At 55.3% G+C, this 18,585-nt stretch overlaps 2 protein-coding genes across 4 annotated transcripts in view; one reads left to right on the top strand and one right to left on the bottom strand.

Annotated features, from left to right (window-relative positions):
- SLC5A10 (solute carrier family 5 (sodium/sugar cotransporter), member 10) overlaps positions 1-18,585 on the top strand; it is a 41,680-nt gene that overhangs the window by 8,659 nt on the left and 14,436 nt on the right. For 2 of the 3 annotated variants that reach the window (XM_010003555.1, XM_010003557.1), the window contains exons 6-9: positions 602-707; positions 2,307-2,387; positions 5,768-5,973; positions 8,232-8,367. In XM_010003555.1, the coding sequence (XP_010001857.1) occupies positions 602-707; positions 2,307-2,387; positions 5,768-5,973; positions 8,232-8,367 (529 nt within the window). The remainder of the gene's footprint in view (positions 1-601; positions 708-2,306; positions 2,388-5,767; positions 5,974-8,231; positions 8,368-18,585) is intronic. The other variant, XM_010003556.1, reaches the window with a different exon arrangement.
- FAM83G (family with sequence similarity 83, member G) overlaps positions 6,078-18,585 on the bottom strand; it is a 17,302-nt gene continuing 4,794 nt past the window's right edge. Inside the window, exons 2-5 of the mRNA XM_010003554.1 lie at positions 16,337-16,504; positions 12,308-12,432; positions 10,068-11,511; positions 6,078-6,497 (exon numbers count right to left, since the gene is read on the bottom strand). Of these exons, the coding sequence (XP_010001856.1) occupies positions 6,078-6,497; positions 10,068-11,511; positions 12,308-12,432; positions 16,337-16,504 (2,157 nt within the window). The remainder of the gene's footprint in view (positions 6,498-10,067; positions 11,512-12,307; positions 12,433-16,336; positions 16,505-18,585) is intronic.

The raw sequence follows: 18,585 nt of genomic DNA, 5'->3' as shown, positions 1-18,585 counted from the left end.
AGCAGGGATGTGCTGGGCTGGGGGGGGTGGCTTTGGTGCCTCCAAGGGGCACCCAAGGGTGCTGGTGTTTTGGTGGAACGTGTCCCCTCATTTGGTACCAGGTTGATGTCAGGCTCTCCAAGACTCTGCAGAAAGCATGGTGAGATGCCACCTGAAGAGGCACCTGAGCATTGGCATCAGTGGAGGGAACTGGAGTTCTCAGGGTGGCAAGGAGGTAGCTCAGGTCACAGTCTGGTCTCACAAAGAGCCAAGTATCTCCAGCTCCCAGCTTTGCTCTCCAAGGCTGTGGCAGCTCTAATGCTCCAAGGCACCCCATTTCTCACCTGTATGTCCCAGCTGCTGGAGCTGCTGGCTCTGCTCTGTAGGGGGTGGGGCAGGTGGCCCATGACACCTGTCTGCAGTGGTGACACAGCCACCCATGTGGGACCCTGGGCTTCAGTGCTGGCTCTGGGTGGTGTCCCCCTGGCATCTGCAGTGCAGTGTCCCAGCTGTACCTGTGGTGTTGACCATTTCCCTGCTGCTCTGCTCTTGCAGCAGCCCTCGGGTGCTGCCTGCCCAAGGGGATGTCACCTCTCCCCCGTGTTTCTCCTTCCCCACACAGACAGACCTGTACTCGGGGGCCCTCTTTGTGCAAGTCTGCCTGGGCTGGGACCTTTACCTGTCCACTGTCCTGATGCTGCTGGTCACAGGGCTCTACACCATTGCAGGTAGGTTGCTCAGCCTCTGCTGGCCTCCTTCTGTCTCCTTTGGTTGAACCACACCACTTCAACTCCTGTGTTTGATTTGTTTTTTGCTCTTGGAAAGTTTTTGGGGATTTATATTAATAGGGTTCATGTTCCCTGCCCAATCCAGCCAGTATCTGAGCATCTTTCTTGAGCTCCAGGTCAGGCAATGACTTGATGCACAAGCTCTCCTTTGTTATTACAGCTTTTTCTTTGTAAGAACTGCTCCTCCTTCACACAGTTCAAACCTTCTTGTGTGTGTGCCTATTTGTAACAGCAGTTATCAGGGATTCTGTTACAGGCCCATTCCTGTGGAATCCACAAGCTGGGAACCTTTACCTGCCTCCTTCCCCTCCCACTTGCTCTGTCTGTGATGCATCCTGCTGCCCTCCCTGCAAGCTTTTTGGGAATATCTCTTGCCTGTGCTTCCCCATCCTGGGACCAGCTGTTTTAGTGAAGGGTCGATCCATATGGTTCTTTTGTGATCTGGAGGAAATGAGAGTTTGGAGCTGGGACTGGAAGTTGGGGCTCCTGGCTGGCAGTCCTGCTCTCAGACAGCAGGACCAGGTATCCCTGCCAGCCCTTTAGGCTGTTATTTTGGCTGGGATGTTCCCTTCCCTGGTAGTGCTGGTGGAGATGCCCAGCAGTAAATTCACCCTGGTTATCTCATCCCAGCTGTCAAAATGGGAAGCAGTTTAAGCACATCCGAAACATGGTGGATTTTGCAAGACTTTGGTTTTAAGCAAATCCCATCTGTTGGTTTGTTGCTTGTTTTGTTTTGTTTTTTCCTGCCCACAAGGCTTGTTGTGAAGTCAGGCACTTTGGAGAGAGCTCAGGCAGAGGGTGTGATCTCTGTGTCACCCTCATCCTGAGAACATCCCCTCATACCCCAGGCATGGCCGGGGAGGGTGCAGCCCTGAACTCCCAGGATGTGAGTTGGTGACTTGAGTTCAAACCAGATTGATTTCAGACCTATTGTTCTTTAGCTCTGCTACTTTTAAATGATTTGGTTCATGTGCTGAGTCATTGCTGTCTGGGCAGGGTAAGGATGTCCTGGGTTTTGCAACGGGTCTGGAGGGACAGCTTGGGATGGGAAGGGAGAGATGTTGCTAGCTGGATGGCCAGGGGGGACCTTGTTATGTGCCAGCTGCTGGAATAATAAAACTGTAGGGTTGGGAGGAGAGCTGAGGGGTGTATGAAGGGGGAAGCCTGGTACAGCCTAGAGAGAGGAGGGAGGAGTGATGAGATCAACATCCTGGATGTACTGTCTGGTGGCTGGAGCATCCCAAGAGCTGGGGTCGGGGATGGCTGGTGTCCTGATGGTGTGATGATGTGGGGCTGCATCACTCCCCTCCCCCCATCCCTGGGCTCCCCTTCCCCACCCCGTGTGGGATCTCAGCCCCTGCAGCTGTCCCTGCTCCCCCCGAGGAGCTGTTGCCCCCTTCCCACAGCCCCCCATCACCACCACAGTGTGGGCAGGTCGAGGCTGGTGACAGGCATGTCCCCACGAGCACAGAGGCAGCTTTATTGAGACTTCCTGGCCGGGCCCAGCAGCCCCTGATGCTGAGCTGTGCTCTTGTGCAGGAGGGCTGGTGGCTGTCATCTACACTGACACCCTGCAGACGCTCATCATGGTCCTTGGAGCCATCGTGCTGGCAGTGAAAGGTAAGAGCTGAGACAGCAGAGATGGCCCCATCCATGGTCACCTTCCCTCCCCACTCGGATGTCCTCGGAAATAAATAAAAAGACTCAGTCTGAGCAGTTCAGTGGCCAAGATGCCCCGCAGGGTTTTGGACTGTGGCATTTACCTGAAGAAAGTCTGTGGTCCCTCCGTGTCCCCTGTGCTCCTGTGCTTCCCCTGCATGCCATTCCTCTGGGTGGAGATGCCAAAACTTGCTGCGGTGCCACAGTGGGGTCTTCAGAAAGGATCCCACCTCGTGGGGACGTGCGTGGTAGAAGGTGGTGCCAGGACGAGGCACCACTAGAGGGGATTGCCTGGGGATGCAGAGCACCGTGCTGTGCCTTCCTCCTGGCTGGAGTGAGCATGGTTCATCACCAGCCCTTTCTGAAGGCTCAGCTCTGTGGTGTCTCCATAGGTTCAGGCAGGGAGCACCCCTGGGAGGCTGGAGCTTTCATCAGCCACCTCCTGCCATCGGGGCTCTTGGCCCTGAGGAGTTACAGGTAAAAAGCCAGGTCCTAGCTTCAAAGGCAGGTGTTTACCTACAGAGGATGATTTCCAGAGGCACTCCTGAGATGTTTTCCACCGTCTCATAAGGAGTGGGGACTCCATCCCTGGAGGTGTTCAAGGGCAGGTTGGACAGGGCTCTGAGCAGCCTGTTCTGGTGAAGGGTGTCCCTGCCCATGCATGGGAGTTGGAACTCGGTCTTTAAGGTCCCTTCCAACTAAAAAAATTCTGTCACTCTCTGATCTCCTGGAGAAGTCTGCTTAGGCAGGTGGGTAGGAAAGGCTTTGACCCAAGGCAGTGCAGGAGCTCTGGTGAGGAGGTGGGAGCAGCCACAGACCTGCAGCCAGCCCGGTCCCACAGCTGCTCCCCTGTGCAAAAGCAGAGCTTGCTCCTGGGAGAGCCCTGGATGCAGCAAAGTATATTTACAAAAAACAAATGAAAGGACAGATACTTCCTGGAGAAGTAACAATAGAACCAAATACCCCAGCAGAAGCAAGGAGCTGTGCTGAGCATATTGTCTGTCCAGGCAGATCCGAGCAGAGGCCACAGCTCTTGTGTTAGATGAAGTGTGTGGACGTTGCTGGTCATTGTCTGGAGCTGCAGTTGGCCATGGGGATCTTTGAAGCTCCTGTCAGCAAGCTGGGCTGGGTGCAGCAAAGCAGAGCCCAAGCAGGAGGGCAGGGTGGCCAGGCCTGGGAGGTCCCCTCCAGTGACTGCAGAGCCTGGTGGTTTTTGGCTTTGCTGCCAAGTGCAGCACAGGGTTTGCAGGGAGAGGGACTGATCCAGGGGAGCCAAAAGCCGCTGGTCACACAGTTTTTCCCTGGGGTCTCGGGAGACCTGAGGAGCTGGAGGCTGCCCTGCTGCTGCTGGAGGGAGGAACAAACAAGCTGCTTGGCTCCGAAGTGACATCTCACACAGGAGGGCTGTGCGAGTCCCCGCGGGTGCGATGCTGGGCAGAGCAGTCTCGAGTCGGACAACAAGAGGGTGCAGACTGGGGGACTGTAGACAAATCTTGGACTTCACTTACTCAGGAGCTAGTGGCTGTTTTGGCAGGCAGAGGTGCTGGCAGGGGTCCTGCTTGGCGCCAGCATCACAGCTAGAAGATACTGTGCTATCCTGCACCCCGCTCTGATCACCGCAGGGCCGTGAATCCCAGCGGAGCCCACGGGCTGCAGCCCTGCAGCTGCAGGCTGAGCTCCCACTGCCCGCAGGTTCTTGTCCTGCTCTTCCATCCCAGGGAGTGGAGATCTCATGACTTGCCAGCAAACAGCTTTGGAAGAGAGCAGGCCTGCAGCCCCAGGCACAAATCTCTGCTTTCAGCACTGGGTCTCTGCCTCTGGAGAGCTTTTGTTGGTGCCCAACGCCCGTGCAAAGCCTGGGAGTAGCCAGTGCCTGGATAAACCCAGCGCTGGAGGGGGGCCAGGGCTGCTTGCACAAGAGCAGGAGGAGCTTCCAAATGCTGACTCCCTGTGAAATATGGGGAGATGGTTTGCAAAGGGTGGATGGTGCCCCTTAGCAAGCTCCCTAAAAGCCTCAGATCTGGGGGAAACCCTGGGATGGGGCTGGAGGGAGTGGGCTGTCCTCGGGCAGGGGAGGACAATGGAGCAGGATGGGTGTCTTGGGAACTGGGATTCACTCAAGCTGGCACTTGATGGTGATTCCAGTGTCCAGCACCCAATGCCTGAGAGATTTGCTCTTGGTCAAAAAAAGCAGCACTTGTGGGCACAGACCTGCAGGAGGGTGACTTCTCAGGAGCACGTTCCCACCATGCTGCTGTGTTGGAGGGGGCTGAGCTGAGGGTCTGGACCGCAGCCCACGGGCGGGGGTGGAAGGGATGTGGGATAGAACAGCTGGACTGCAGGGAGGAGGGAAGGGTGTGAATCCACTGAGGGATGCTCGTGGGTCTTGCTTTGAGCCTCCCTTCCATGAGCCTGGTGTGGATCCCAGAGCCTCCTCTCCTGAGCATCAGCAGCTGCCCTGGGTGTGGGGGTGCCCAGGCACCCCCTGTTTATCCCCCCCCGACGGCTGCTGCCCTGGGTGAGCGTTGCTGTGCTTCCCCATCCCTCCCTCCTCCCCAAGGCGCTGCCACTGGCTCCAAACCCCTCTTGCTGGAGGTACCGGGGGAGCTGCAAAGAGGGCTCAGCCCGTGCCCCTCAGGAGCAGGGAGAGGGTGGGAGGCCAGAGCAGAGCCCGGGCTGGTTGGCAGCTGCTGCCGGGGTCTGTGGCTGCCAAGGGCTCAGAGGCTCTCGCTTGCTAGGGCTTGTTCATGGCACATATTCCTCAGCAGGGCTCAGGCTACAGCCCAGACCTTGGATCCCATTTCCTAGGAAAAAAACCAGCAAAAAAAGGTCTTGTTTTTGCTCCTTTTTTTTCCTTTTTCTTTTCCTCCCACCCTACCCCCCCTCCCCGGTTGCTGGAAGTTTGGGGTTGAAGCCTCCTGGGAGGTGGGAGGGGTAGAAAAGATTTGGCCAGAGAGTCGTGCCAAGGCACCTTGAGCTGTAGCATATCAAGCCAAAGGCTTCCTCATCTTGCATTTTAATAGTCCTAGGTGAGATTCCCCTGCTCTGGGACCAGGGAGCTTTAACAAACAGGTTGGGTTTACAGTAAAAGGTCAAAAGAAGTGAGTCCCTTGAAGAGCCTTTGTCCCAGAACACGGGTCACTTCTGAAGGGAGGGCAGACTGTGCTGGGACCTGCTGTGCAAAACGTTAACAGAAGACTCTCTTAAATAACTAAAAGAAAACATGATCACCAACAAGCCCTCCCTCTCTGGGCAGCACATCTGAGTTAACGAGTTGGTGAGTGTTTTGCCAGCTGATCTCAGCTCAACTCTAACCAGCCTCCCCCGTTGCTGCTTTCCAGCTTTTGATGAGATTGGAGGTTACCCCAACCTGGAAGAGGCCTATTTAAAAGCTGTGCCATCCAAGATTATTCCCAACACTACCTGCCACCTGCCCAGAGCGGATGCCATGCACCTCTTCCGAGATCCAGTCTCTGGAGATCTGCCCTGGACTGGGATGACTTTTGGGCTGTCTATCATGGCCACGTGGTACTGGTGCACTGACCAGGTAAATGTAAACAAGAATCCCCTGCCCCATGTAACACGGTGTTGCCTGAGGTCCAGGCACGCTCTACTACTGCTCTTGACCTAGAAGTCCACCTGCATCAGCACCTAATGGTCCTTCTGGCTGGTGGTCTCGGGGAGCTTCTTTTTGGAGTCAATAGAAGCACCTAGGGCTCCCGCAACCCTGTTCTTGAGGTGCTTGGACTGGGACAGTTTGGAGAGTGGGATGCCAAGGGGTGTCCTCATCTCCTCGGTTGTCTTCTGGCTTTCTGGCAGAGAGGTTAAATGTTTGCTTGATGTTCTGGGGTTGCTTGGTGACAGGCGGCCGTGTGGCGTGGGCTTGGTGGGGCTGAAGGCTTTGCTCTGCCAGTATGGCTGGCTGCCTGCAATGGTCTTTTTGGGCTCAGCTCCATCCCCTCTGTATTTGGTGGCCCCAAGGGGTTTCTCATGTGTTGGAGAGCAGGAGACCTCCTTGCCTTGCTCTCTGCCTGCGGGGTTCCTGGGTCGGTAACGGTAGATGTGCGTCCCCTGTGTGTTAAAGAGCAGGAAAAGAGATGAGCTGCTGCTGCCTGGGCAATGCTGCTCCCCTGCATGGACACCCCTTCACACCTCTGTGCCGAGGACTTGGTCCTCACAGACAAGTCTCTCTGCCACTTGGTGTACCCTTGCCCAAATTCTTCTGGGTCTGGTGTCAGTTCAAAACTGCCTCGAGTCTTAACTGGTGCTGCTCCTGTGATTTCTCGCTCTGGCAACGCACTGTCCTGCCCTTGGCAGCACCTCAGCAGCCACTCCCCGAGCAGCCCTGGCAGGCTGGAAGCTGTCCCAAGCCCAGTCATGGCCACCTGGAGATCCAGGATCAAGGATGTCAGCAGCATCTCAACGCTTTCTCTCCAGCTGCAGCCTGAACCCCCATCTTAATCATCTAAGTGCTCATTTCAGGCCCAAGGAGCATTCAGCCACCCAGACCCAACCTGTGGGATTAGGTGGCTGCTGAGGTCAGATGAAAGGATGGAGGGTTGGGAGAGGAGGTGGGATCAGGAGGCAACACTGAGCTGCAACACCACTGCGGGGGTGGCTCTGATTACCTGGGTTGAGAGACATGTTTGAATTGGGTCTGAGCACCATTAGTGTTAATCCTGGACTGAGTAAGGCCTGAACACATGGCTGTGGTCACCAGATATTGATCTCCCTCTTTGGGTGTGTCTGCCCTGCAATCTGGAGGTGTGATTGCACCCGTGCAGACAGTGCTGGGCTGAGATTGGATCTAGTGAGTGCAGGTGCTGACAGCAGGATGAGCTGGGGCCGTGAGGCTGCAGAGCTGCTGCCCCGACCTGTCCTGCCTCTGCTGAGACCCCTGCTGTTCTCTTGGCATCAACTTGGTGTTGAGTCATTAAATCCTGAGGAGACACCTCCTGCCTGGACCAGGAGGCTGCATTACAGCAGTTTAGCTCAGACAGCGTTAGATTGTTTTAACTATATTGCTTAAAATCACTGCTAAGGTCTGGGGTGTCTTTGGGTGGGGAAGACTAAGGGTGGTTTAGCTTTGAGATCACCATGTGCCTGATGTGGTGACTTAGCTGGGTGGTGGGGCCTACGGTTCCTGATGTGCTCTGGCTCCTGGGTAGAAGTTAAACCACAGCTTCCCAAGCATCCCACCCCAGGAACTGGCACCTGGTCCCTCCTGCCCACCATGGCATGATCCAGTGTTTGCTTTGGAGCAGCTGAGTCCTGCAGGGTGCTGAGCACTTCTCTGTAAGCCCCTGGGGAGAGTCTGGGCTCTTTTGAGGTCAGCATTTCCTACAGATGTTGCCTATTTAAGAGAGGCTTCCTCAAAACCCAAGGGCTGCATTGTGGATGGACATGGGTCAGCTTTGAAGTGTGATGATGGTCTGAGCAGTGTTGGTGGTGGAGTTGTGGTAGGAGGAGGCTGGACCTGGTGTCCCTCTTATTGTGGGCATTCTTTGGGGAGGAAGTTGAATAGAAGGGGCAAGAGGGGAGAGGATGATGGTGGGTAATGGTTGATATCAGCAGGAGGACATGCTGCTGTGGTTGCACTGGGCTTTTGTGGTGTTGTGGCATAACAATGACCTGCTGCTGGTCTGGAGAGAAACCCAGCCTGTGGGTTGGGTACATCTCCTCTGTGTTTGGGCCTCATGCCCAACGGCTCTAGCACGTGGGATGCAGTTTGGGCAAGGAAGAGGCTGATGTAGACTGGGAGGTGTTGGTGGCTGCTCAACCCTTCCACCTGGCTCTCTCCCCCAGGTCATTGTCCAGCGGTCGCTCTCTGCCAAGAACCTGAGTCATGCCAAGGCCGGCTCCATCTTGGCCAGCTACCTGAAGATGCTGCCCTTGTTCCTTATCATCATGCCAGGGATGATCAGCAGGGTCCTGTACCCAGGTAAGGTCCCAACGTGTGGACATGGAGCTGCCAGGACAGACATTTTGCCTGTCACTAAGTGGCAAATGGAAGGGAGGGGAGGTGGGAGGACTTGTCTGGAAACCTCTGTTCTCTACAGATCTGGGGGAGTCTGCAGGAGGGAGATGGGACAGAAGAGAACCTAAAAGTCCTTGGTGTTCTCTTTGTGCCATCAGCTAATGCTATTCGTAGCCTGGTGTGAACAGGGTGGTGTGCATTTTGGCAAGGAGATGCTCCAGAGATAACCAGAATCACAGAATGCTGGTGGTTGGAAGGGACCTCTGGAGATCATCTAGTCCAACCCCCCTGCCAGAGCAGGTTCACATAGAGCAAGTCGCACAGGATGGTGTCCAGGCAGGTTTTGAAAGTAGGTGCAGCATTCTAGGTGGATGGAAAACCTGATGTTTGCCTGGCAAGAGCCTCCACTTGCATTTTGGACTATGCTGGGCCAGGGTGTAAGAAACGTGGGCCCAGCATAAAAGTGTTTGGTGGTGATTCCTGTTGGATTCAAGGTTGCTGTTTTACACATGGGAGAAACTACCCTCTGCAGGTTTCCAGCCTCTGAGTGCTGGCTTTCCTAACCCTTCTGGGGCGTTAATTACCCGCCTTGCATCAAAGGGCCAGAACAAGTTATTGCAGGAACACAAACGTACCTGGCCACCCCTAGCAAGGTGACATCTGGGACCTGGGTCACAGAGCATCAAAGGGCTTGGTGCTCCTTGCCCTGCACAGCTCCATGGGGTGTGAGGAGATATTTGATGTGCAAGGATTAAAGCCCTGCTCTCAGCTGTGTGTTGCTGCCTGGGAAGGGAGATGCAAGTGGATTCTGGGCTAGTAAATTTAATTCCCTCTAAATACAGATTAGATGCTCAGCTGGGGTAACCTCAGGTGGCTCCAGGGATTTCATCTGCCGATTTAACCCTGGGGGATTTGAAAGCCCTAAAAACAAAGGTGGGGGAAGCCTCGAGAAACCAAAAAATGCTTGGTAGTCCAAGAAGCCAAAGAGCTTGGGTGGAAATAGGGGATCGACCCCACCAACCCCTTGCTTGGATGGGGTGATGGTCCCACCATGGTGGGGATGCTGGCATGTGCCCTATTTGGGGGTGGGGGTGGTGACAAGGGCCTGGTGTCACTCATGGACCTGCCACAAAGTTGCTGACTGCAACACTCACCCACAGAGGTTGTCATCCCTGTTTCTCTGCTGTCTTGCTCTGCCTAATTATGTGTCCAAGTGTTTTTACTTTGATGCTAATCACCTTTGCAAGAAGGTAGAAAATGAGCCTGAGAAGGACACGCCTGCACATACAGTCTGGCCCTGGCTGGGCACGATGCCACTGCTGATGGGCTTTGCCCAGAGCTGCTGAGCTCCATCCCACAACCCAAAGCCGCGGGATAATCCCCAGTTCCCAAAAAACTCCCTTTTTCCAGCCATTCCCATTGTACTCAAGAGGTGTGGCTTGGCCACCACCTTCCCAGGCGAGAGCAGCACCTCTTGGGTGACTCCCACCAAGGGTGTAGGGTGTTATTCTCTCATATGGGGAGTCTTGATCTCAGCATCTAGGACGCGACACCAAAGCTCTAGGGATGACACCACGCCTTGGCTGAGCTGGCTGGGTCACCTCCAGGTTTGCAACCTTGGCAGGGTGGAGAAACGTAGGGAAGGTTATAGTATGAAGTCCTACCTGTGCAGCACTGCTAGGGTAGGAGCTGTTCCCATCCAGGATGGTGCGGGGCAGCACACACCTAATCTCCACAGCGTTGCTCCTCCTCTTCGGCACGTCCTCCATGCGGACGTGCTTCAGGGAGGGAAGGCTCCCCAAGGGGCTGAGGAAGGTGCCCCGGCTGATGTGAGGGTCACTGAGCTTCCTCTGGATGGGCAGGATCTCCCCATTGTGGGTGACATCAGAGTTGGTTCTGCGGAGAGGCCCGTAGCGATCCCTCACCTCAAAGTACTCGTCTGAGATGGAGGAGGCGTTGGAGCGGCGGTAGCTGTGGTCAGCAGAGCTGCTGGAGTAGCTCTCCTGGTCACTGAGAGTGATGTACTCCTCCTCTTCCTCCTCTTCCTCTTCTCCCAGCCCATTGTGTGTGTAGGGAGGCCCTCTGTCCTCCTGTGGTCCCACTGCTGGCCGGTCTGGCTGGAGATGGCAGGTCTCCATTGAAGCTCTGTTGGGGATCTCCTCTGGTTCCTGCTTTGCATCCATGTGGTCAGCTAGTGGTGGCTGCATGTCAACCTCCAAGGTAGTGCTGCTGTCACAGGGTGTAGTGACTTTGGTGACAAGAACACCAACGGGGATGGTTCTTGGCTTAGGAACTGGGAGCTTGATGTCCTCCAGTGTCTCCTCTGGTGGCTTCAAGCGGTGGCCCAATGGTGAAGTGGTAAATGTTCCTGCTTGCTTTGTTGTCCAGCTGGCACCTTCAAAGGGGCTGGTAGCAGGGGCTGCAGGAGCTTCCAGGGGGGTCTGTGAGGTCTGTCTTTGGCAGGGGGACACCAGAGGTGGCTCTTGGTTTGAGTTCTTGTTCTCCATCTCCCTGTTCCTCAGCATCTGCCGGTGCTGGGCGCTGGCCTGGGAGACGTCGCAGACTTTGATGCGGTTCATCTGCGAGAGCTTCACGTTCTTTATCTTGGGGTCAATAATGTTGATGTAGCCCAAGACTTCGCTCCCAGGCTCAGGGTCAGGCTCGACCCAGGTGGGCAGATAGTCAAACATGTTGGCTTTCTCCAGATTCAGGAGACCGGGGTGGATGAGCAGGGAGAGGTCTGCCACGTCGCCGTGCCTGTCGCCCGCCTGGCCCTCAGGCAGGGCTTTCCCTTTGTTGTCTGTCTTCTGATTTTTGTCCTGGTTCTCTGATGAAGTCTTGCTGATCTGGTCTGCACTCTTGGCCTTCACCAGAGCGTATTTAGGGTTTATCAGCTTCTTCACCACAGCGTTGGCAGGGGTCACTGGCACGACCGAGGGCAGCGTTACGGGCTCGGGTTCGGGCTCTTCACCCATGGAGATGGACTTAAGGCTCACCCCCTTGGACATCAGGTAGAGCTCCTGGAACTGCTTGTCAAATGCCTCCACCACTTGGCCAGAGAGGACCGTGATGACGTTTCTGTCTGTCCTTGCCGCGGACCAGGTGAAGCTGGAACAGAAACACGTTGGAAACGTTCTGAGCACTCGCTGGTAAATAATGTGCCTCTCCCCAGCCCTGGGATCCCCCAGGGGACTGGTGGTACTAGCAGGGACATGATCTCACTGTAAACATGAATAATAACAAGATGGAAGATAGAGCTCCCATCTCAAATCAGAGGGAAGAGTTTGAAGTCTTGAGCACACTGGAACTTGGAGTAAAACTACCAGGTATTTGCTGAGGGCCACTTAGTTTTTTACTCCAGTGTTGGCAGCTTTTCCTTTCTCTGTTGGGGTTTAGTTAAGAAAAATGACTCACAAATGGATGTGTTTTCTCTTATGGCCAGAAAGGAGGAAATGTTTCAGTTCCATGTTTATTAAACTTGTCTTTTTGAGCTCAAAAGCTTCCCAAGACTGATCCATTTCTACCAAAGCAAGTTTTCATTTGGACAAAATATTTTGGGTAGGAAATGTTTAACTGGAAAAGTTGAGATCAACCTGAGAGCAAGGACTGGCTGCAGTTTGATGCTTTTGTCTTTCCTTGTGATCATTACATCCCCTGGCAGAAGCACTTGATGTGTCCCACCACCTCCAAGGAGGAGTTTCCTAGACCTGGCTGTAGAGCAGTGAGGACCCCTTGAGTCCCACTCCAAGGCTCAGGCTGGTGTTGAAAAAATCATCTCCCACTTTAGGAGGAAGAAAACAAGTCTGGGACAGGGTCCTGGGACCAGGACTCAGACCATGTGGGTCCCTGTCAGTCCTTTGACCAACACCTCCATGGGTGGGTGGGAGGAGACACCACTGATTACCTGTAGGATCCACACATGGCCCGGTCCCCATCCACAAACATGAACTTCTGGGCCAAAGCCCCTTTGAACTTGGTGGCTGAGCGGGTGAAAAACTCTGTCCCCCCCGTGCTCCGGACTCGTAGGTTCTGCAAAGCAAAGGCAAAGGTGTGAGCAGGAGCAAAAGGCTGGTCTTCAGAGCATCCTTCACCTCTCCATTGATGCCCCTGTGGATGCTCCACAGCCCCTCCAGGAGTGGGAATCACTCTTTGTGGTTGTCTCAGAGGAGGCCACAGTGATGGGAAGATAAAATAACTTGCCCAGGGCTGTGGAGTGAGCCAAGGACTTGGCTTCAGGAATTTCCTGCTCTGCTCATGTGTTGGGCAGTGTTTTCTACCTCTTGAACTTGGTGCTGCCCGTGCCCGTGGGTGAGCGGCGTGTGATAGTGCTGCCAAACATTTTCCATCTCCTGGGATCTATGCAAATGCCATCATGGGAGAGGTGATTCTTCACCTTCTCCCCAGTGGGAGAAGCACAAGTGTTATTAGGGGAAGGTGGTGACCCCAGGGCAGCACAAGTGGACCTGCTGGTGGTTCCTGCCGTGCTGTGCTCCTAAATCTGAGCATCTAGCCCTCTTTTTAAGGCTGAATGGGAAAAATTAAAAAGTGGGGAAACATCTTATCACCCTGGGGAAATGAAACCCAGGGACATGGAGCAAAAGGGCACCTCCCACAGTGGGTCCGTGCAGAGATGGCCAGGGGCTGGGGTGTCCCCTCTCAGGGAGCCCAGGCAGGGAGGGGCAGCCCTGGCTCTGAGAACATGAATTTCTGATGTGCAGTCTGTCTCATGCCTCTGTGCTTTTCTCTGGAGAGCACCAGCATATTTTTGCAGCTGAGCAGATAGCATCTTTCAAATGGTCTCCCTTGGGTGGGGAGAAAATATTTTCTTATGAAAGCAGCTGCATTCCTCCCTGTCCTGCTGGGATGTTGGTGATGCCATTGCTAAAAGCACCGTGTCCTCATTAGGTCGTGCCCTTCATGGTTGGAATTTTTATTTAAAAAGCTTCTAAAAGACAAAAAAGAAAAGGCACCAAGTGGTTTTCCTTCCCACCTCAGGCTTCCCTCATCTGCTGCCCTGGGGTCTCCTCTCTGACCTGGCAAAGCCTTGAGTCTAAGTTCACCACTGTCCCCTCTCCTGTGTGCCTGGCAGGAGGGACTGTGATTTGAAGCTGGTTTTGATGCAAAAGCAGCGACTTTCCTGACCAGGCTTCCAGGCAAGTTTTACACATGGAGTGGAGGAGTTTGGGGGTTTTTTTATGCTTTTGATTTTCTTCTCTTAGCATTTGCATTTTTCCCTGGTGTGGCTGGGGGGAGTGATGCTGAACACCTCAGTGTTAGTGATGGCCGGCACTGGGGGTGGCTGGCAAGCAGTTTGGGGTGACAGTTTCCATTCCACAGGCTGAGAGAGTTGGGGGTGTTCACCCTGGAGGACAGAAGGCTCTGGGGAGACCTTGGAGCACCTTCCAGTGCTTAAGGGGCTCCAGGGAAGCTGGGGAGGGACTCTGGACAAGGACAGGGAGGGATGGGATGAGGGGGAAGGGTTTCAAACTGAGAGAGGGTAGGCTGAGATGAGAACTGAGGAAGCAAGTCTTCACTATGAGGGTGGGGAGGCCCTGGCCCAGGTTGTCCAGGGAAGCTGTGGCTGCCCCATCCCTGGCAATGTTGAAGGGCAGGTTGGATGGGGCTTGGAGCAGCCTGGGCTGGTGGGAGGTGTCCCTGCCCATGTAGGGGCGTTGGGACTGGATGATCTTTAAGGTCCCTTCCACCCCAAACCAGTCTGGGATTCTGTGACTCTTGTCCCACGTTGTCCCTGCGCGGGGGGCTGCCGAGAGCCCCGGGAGCTGCCCCGGGCGTCCCTGCCTCTCCCAGGGCGTCCATCACTGTCTCGGAGCTGAAACTTCGCACAAAGGCAGCCGTGGGTTTTTCTCAGGTAACACCCAGGGGAACAAAGCTCCCCAGGAGCAAGGTGCCAGTTACCTTTCCCTTCCTCCTGGCTCTGGCGGGATCGCTGCTCTGAAGTAAGATCTGTTTATTTAATCTCTGCCAAGACGAGCGCGCAGGAGCGAGCGCCCGGCGCCGTGGGCTCCTGCCCAGCCCCGTGGGCTCCTGCCCAGCCCGTGGGCTCCTGCCCAGCCCCGTGGGCTCCTGCCCAGCCCGTGGGCTCCTGCCCAGCCCGGCACGGGGTGAATCACTCCCCAGGAACTCATCATTGCTCAACCGAGCAACCGCCTTGCCCGAAGCCGCTCGCTAATTGCAGCAGGCACCGAGATAAACCTACTGTTTGGGGAGCATCTCCTGGCTTACCCAGCAGCTCCCAGACACTGCCCTACTTTCCTCCCAGCCTCCTGCCCTGCTGCAGCCCGGGCCAGCGAACCGGCTGCAATATGTGGCAAATCTCAACTTCTAGACTTTTGCCGAGCTCTGCAGATGTTCTCCTGCTTTTCCTGTCCTGCCACTGAGGTGGTTCATGCATGAAAATGCTGGCGTGCGTCAGCTCTGGCTTTTCTGGTCTTGAGGTGGAGGGATACCAGACTCTCTGGGGAGCTTGGACGCGGCTTAAAGCTCACTGAGTCTGGTTTAATTGTTGTGAGCAGCAATTAAGCGGGGCTGGGAGCTCCGTGGCTGGGGGAGGTGCAGGGCTCAGTGCTTTCGGCTCCCCAGGGTGGGTGTCCCCAAGCCCCTGACGTGTCCCGGGCCCGTGCCAGCCCGGGGTGAGGGTGTCGTGGCTCATACATGTTCCTGCTCAGCTGCAGCTTTGTCCTCACTCTGAGCAGATCTGGGGAGCTTGCCCAGGCACAGGTCTCCCCGCAGCCATTTGGCAGCCGGTGACCTCAGGAGAGGTGACGTCAGGCACAGGGATGTGGCTGTTCTGCTGAGCAACAGGCCAGGCTGAGGGACCTGGGGACAGCTGGGAGAGGGGATGTCCAAGCCCCAGACTGAAACCGCTGGGCTGCTCTGGTGCCTTTGCACCTGATGTTGGTGATGGGAGCACCAGTGCCCAGCAGGGAGCCTGGGACTGCATCCTGTGGCTGGAGTGAGGGGCCCTGTGGCTGCTCCTGAGGCCATCACACCCCAGCCCCCTGCTCCTCTGCCCCTTTGTCTTCCCCCATCCTCTGCTCTGTGCATGGGGATTTTTCTCTGCACTCCCAACACACTCAGAGATGTATGAAGGCTTTGGGGCACTTTGGGCTGGGGACTGAGCCCCTGCACTGCTGGGCATGTCTCACACTGCTCTATCTTCCCTTCTTTCAAACAGGGCTTGTGCACAGGAGCGATGTGTGCAGCAGCCCTGGGGACAGGTGAACACGGTGTGTGTGGGCAGATCAGTCCCTGCGTGAGAGCAGTGAGGGCACCTCAGCAGCTGCTGGGGTCACAGGTAGTGTGGCTGCCTCTGCTCTGCTCCCAGCCCCGTGCTGGGGCAGAGGTTCTGGAAAAGGGGAAAATTGAGGTTTTTAACTCCAGCCTCTGACATGTGGGAAAGCCCCAAAGCGAGAGAACCGGCTGGTGGCAGCTCCTGCTGGTCCTGCCAGGGGCAGGTGCAGGTGTGGGGCAGGTGACAGCAGGGATGGGGCCCTGGCAGAGCAGCCTTCCTCTTGTGCCTTCCCTCTTACTGGCTGGCTCAACAGGATGAGCTGAGCATGTAGGTTTACCCCTGGGCTTTGCAGTGCCCTGCTTGAGTCATACCCATCCCTCTGGGGCCGCAGCCCCCTGAACACCCCTCTGCCCCAAAGCCAGCTCTGGATGGCACCAGCAGACCCCAGGATTTCTGCATCCAGTTTTGCTGGGTGGAAATCCATGTCCCCATCTATCATCTTTTCCCTTCCATCATGATCCTTTTGGATTTGACCATCACCTTCAGCTCTGGTTGTAGGAAAAATGGACTAAATTAACCTAGGACTGCCCAAAGTTTTGGGGTTATGATCCCTTCAAGACCTCATCATCTCCCTGCACTGGAGGAGGCCACCCAGCCCTGGACCCTTCAGACCATCCTTACCTTCAAATGCCCGGCGTGCATCTGGGCTCGCTCACACATTTGTAGGAAGTGCTTCACGTTGGTCTCATCCAAAATGATGTAGACTCCCACTTTCCTCTTGAAGCCAGCATCCAGCAGGTCCTTGAAGATGTCAACATCAGTGAACATGTCCATGACCACGGCAATGACCTGGAAAGGGGGAGAAGAGAGGTGAGGCTGGATAGTGTGGTTGGGTGACAAGCCTGAAATGTAGCCAGTGCTCAGGTGAGAGCTGAAGCCGTGGGCTCTCTCTCTCTAGGAGGGTGGGATCTGGTGTGGGGAGCCCCAGCTCCCCCTGCTCCAGCTACCACAAAGGAGGAAAGTAGGAGTCGCCAGTCTCATTTCTCTGCTGTCACTACTGGAGGTTTGGTCTCCAGTGGTGGCCCGTAGCATAACATACTTGTGAAAAATTGGCTTCTGAGGGTGAATCTAACTTTTTTTGCCTTTGAAAAACATCACAAATGTTGAAATCTGGTTTCTGGCTGAGAAGTTTGGTGTCCATTTGCTACTGGCACTGCCTGGGACCATGTCGTGGGGAGGATAAGAAGGGGAAACCTGTGATGCAATGATGTGTAGGGTGGTTGCTGTCTCCAGAGTTGTCATGTATGCTTGCAGTGAGAGAAACAACATGAAAAATAGCTAGAAATGTTTATAACCTTGGTAGAAACTCTCTGGACACCTTTGGGGCACATTCAGGAGCTGTAGTGACTTTTAAAATCAGGCCTGGATGTGAGCTGGTGGGGTTGCTTGAAAGCAGCTGGGAGTTTGCAGCTCCTGGTGTCCAGCTGCTGAGCATCTCTCCTCCCTCCCAGGCCATGGAAAGTGGAGCAGAGCTGGGATGATGGTGCCAGGGCCCTGAGCAGTGGCAGTAGGGTTTGGCACATGGCAGTGTCACCACCCTTTGCAAGCCAGAGCTGCCTTTGTACCTGGGGTGATTCAAGTCCCATGTGTGATAGGAAGATTCATCCGTGTCATATCCAGAATCACTGAGATTTTGCTTGGATGGTTGTTAAAGAGCCAGAGTTCACCCCACACCCATGGATTTTGCCTTATTGGAGATGGCATCATCCATGACACAATGATGAGCAGTGGTGGTGCAGCATGAGAGGTGCAGGCAGCTGCCTGCAGCCCAGCTGAGCATCAGGGTGCCATTCCCAAAGCCGTGTCCCTCATCCCACATGGATGGCAACAGCCACACAGGTTTGTGACCAGGGCACTGGCATGTCCCTGTCCCATGCTCAGAAACTCATCGGTGTCCCTGTCTCTGTGGCTGCTTCTAGAAGGTGCCCTGGGCCAGGGGATGTGGCACGTGGCTGAGTCAGGCCCCTGGCATGGGATTCTGACCAGCGTGGGGTGGCACAGGGCAGACCCCAGGATGCTCCTCCCTTGGAAGGGAGGGGATCAGGAAGGTGCTGGGTGCTCGCACACTCAGGCACATCCAGCCCAGTGCTCTCAAAGCACCAGGCTGCCTTTTAATTAGCTTTGTGCCACAGGAGGTGGAGGGCTCTAATTAAGAGGATCGTGTGTGATGACACTGCCAGCTCTTCCCTTCCTTTTCTGCAGGCGATGGGGCGAGGAGCGAGGCTGCGTGAGGAGCCCCAGCCCACACCACCTCCCATGTCACCCCAACCTCCCCAGCCCTGGCCATGCATGAGCTGAGTGACAGGGGACCCTCTGGTTCTGTCACCTGCTTTTAACTGAATTCCCATCTACCCTCACCTGAGAGCCTCTCACCAGGCTTTGCCACGAAAGGATAAATCTTCACTCCTTTGTGCACCTGCTCGTATGTTTTGCACGTCCTCATTCTCCTAGTGGGGAAACTGAGGCAGAAAACCGGGTGCCTGCTTTGCATGGGCAGCCCAGGGAGGGCTGTGCTTGTCTCGCCAACATTGTGAGGTTCAAACAGGTTCAAAGCTACTCCTGAAGCTCAGGGCTTGGCTTTTCCATGTGCAGCAAGTAATTGGAGAGGAGCTGTGCTGTCTGCCACGAGTCACGGGTGAGGGGCAGCTGAGCTGGGACAGTGTCTTCTTGGCTCGAGGAGGTCAGTCTGGTGGCCAATGCTTTCCTCCTTTCTCCAACCCTTATGCTCCCTGTAGCCAGGGTCATGTCACTTTGCCTGCATCCTACATTTTCTCCAGGGAAGCTTGAGGGTTTATAAAACAGAGATGAGAGCAGCATTGCCCCTTGTTGTGCGAGGAAAAGGGTATTTCCCATTGTGGTCCTGGCATTCC

The sequence above is a fragment of the Chaetura pelagica genome, unplaced genomic scaffold, assembly GCF_000747805.2.
Source record: "Chaetura pelagica isolate M959 unplaced genomic scaffold, ChaPel_1.0 scaffold408, whole genome shotgun sequence".
NCBI lineage: Eukaryota > Metazoa > Chordata > Aves > Apodiformes > Apodidae > Chaetura > Chaetura pelagica.
The sequence above is the reverse complement of the archived record's forward strand: the minus strand, read 5'-3'. Positions and strand labels throughout refer to the sequence as shown.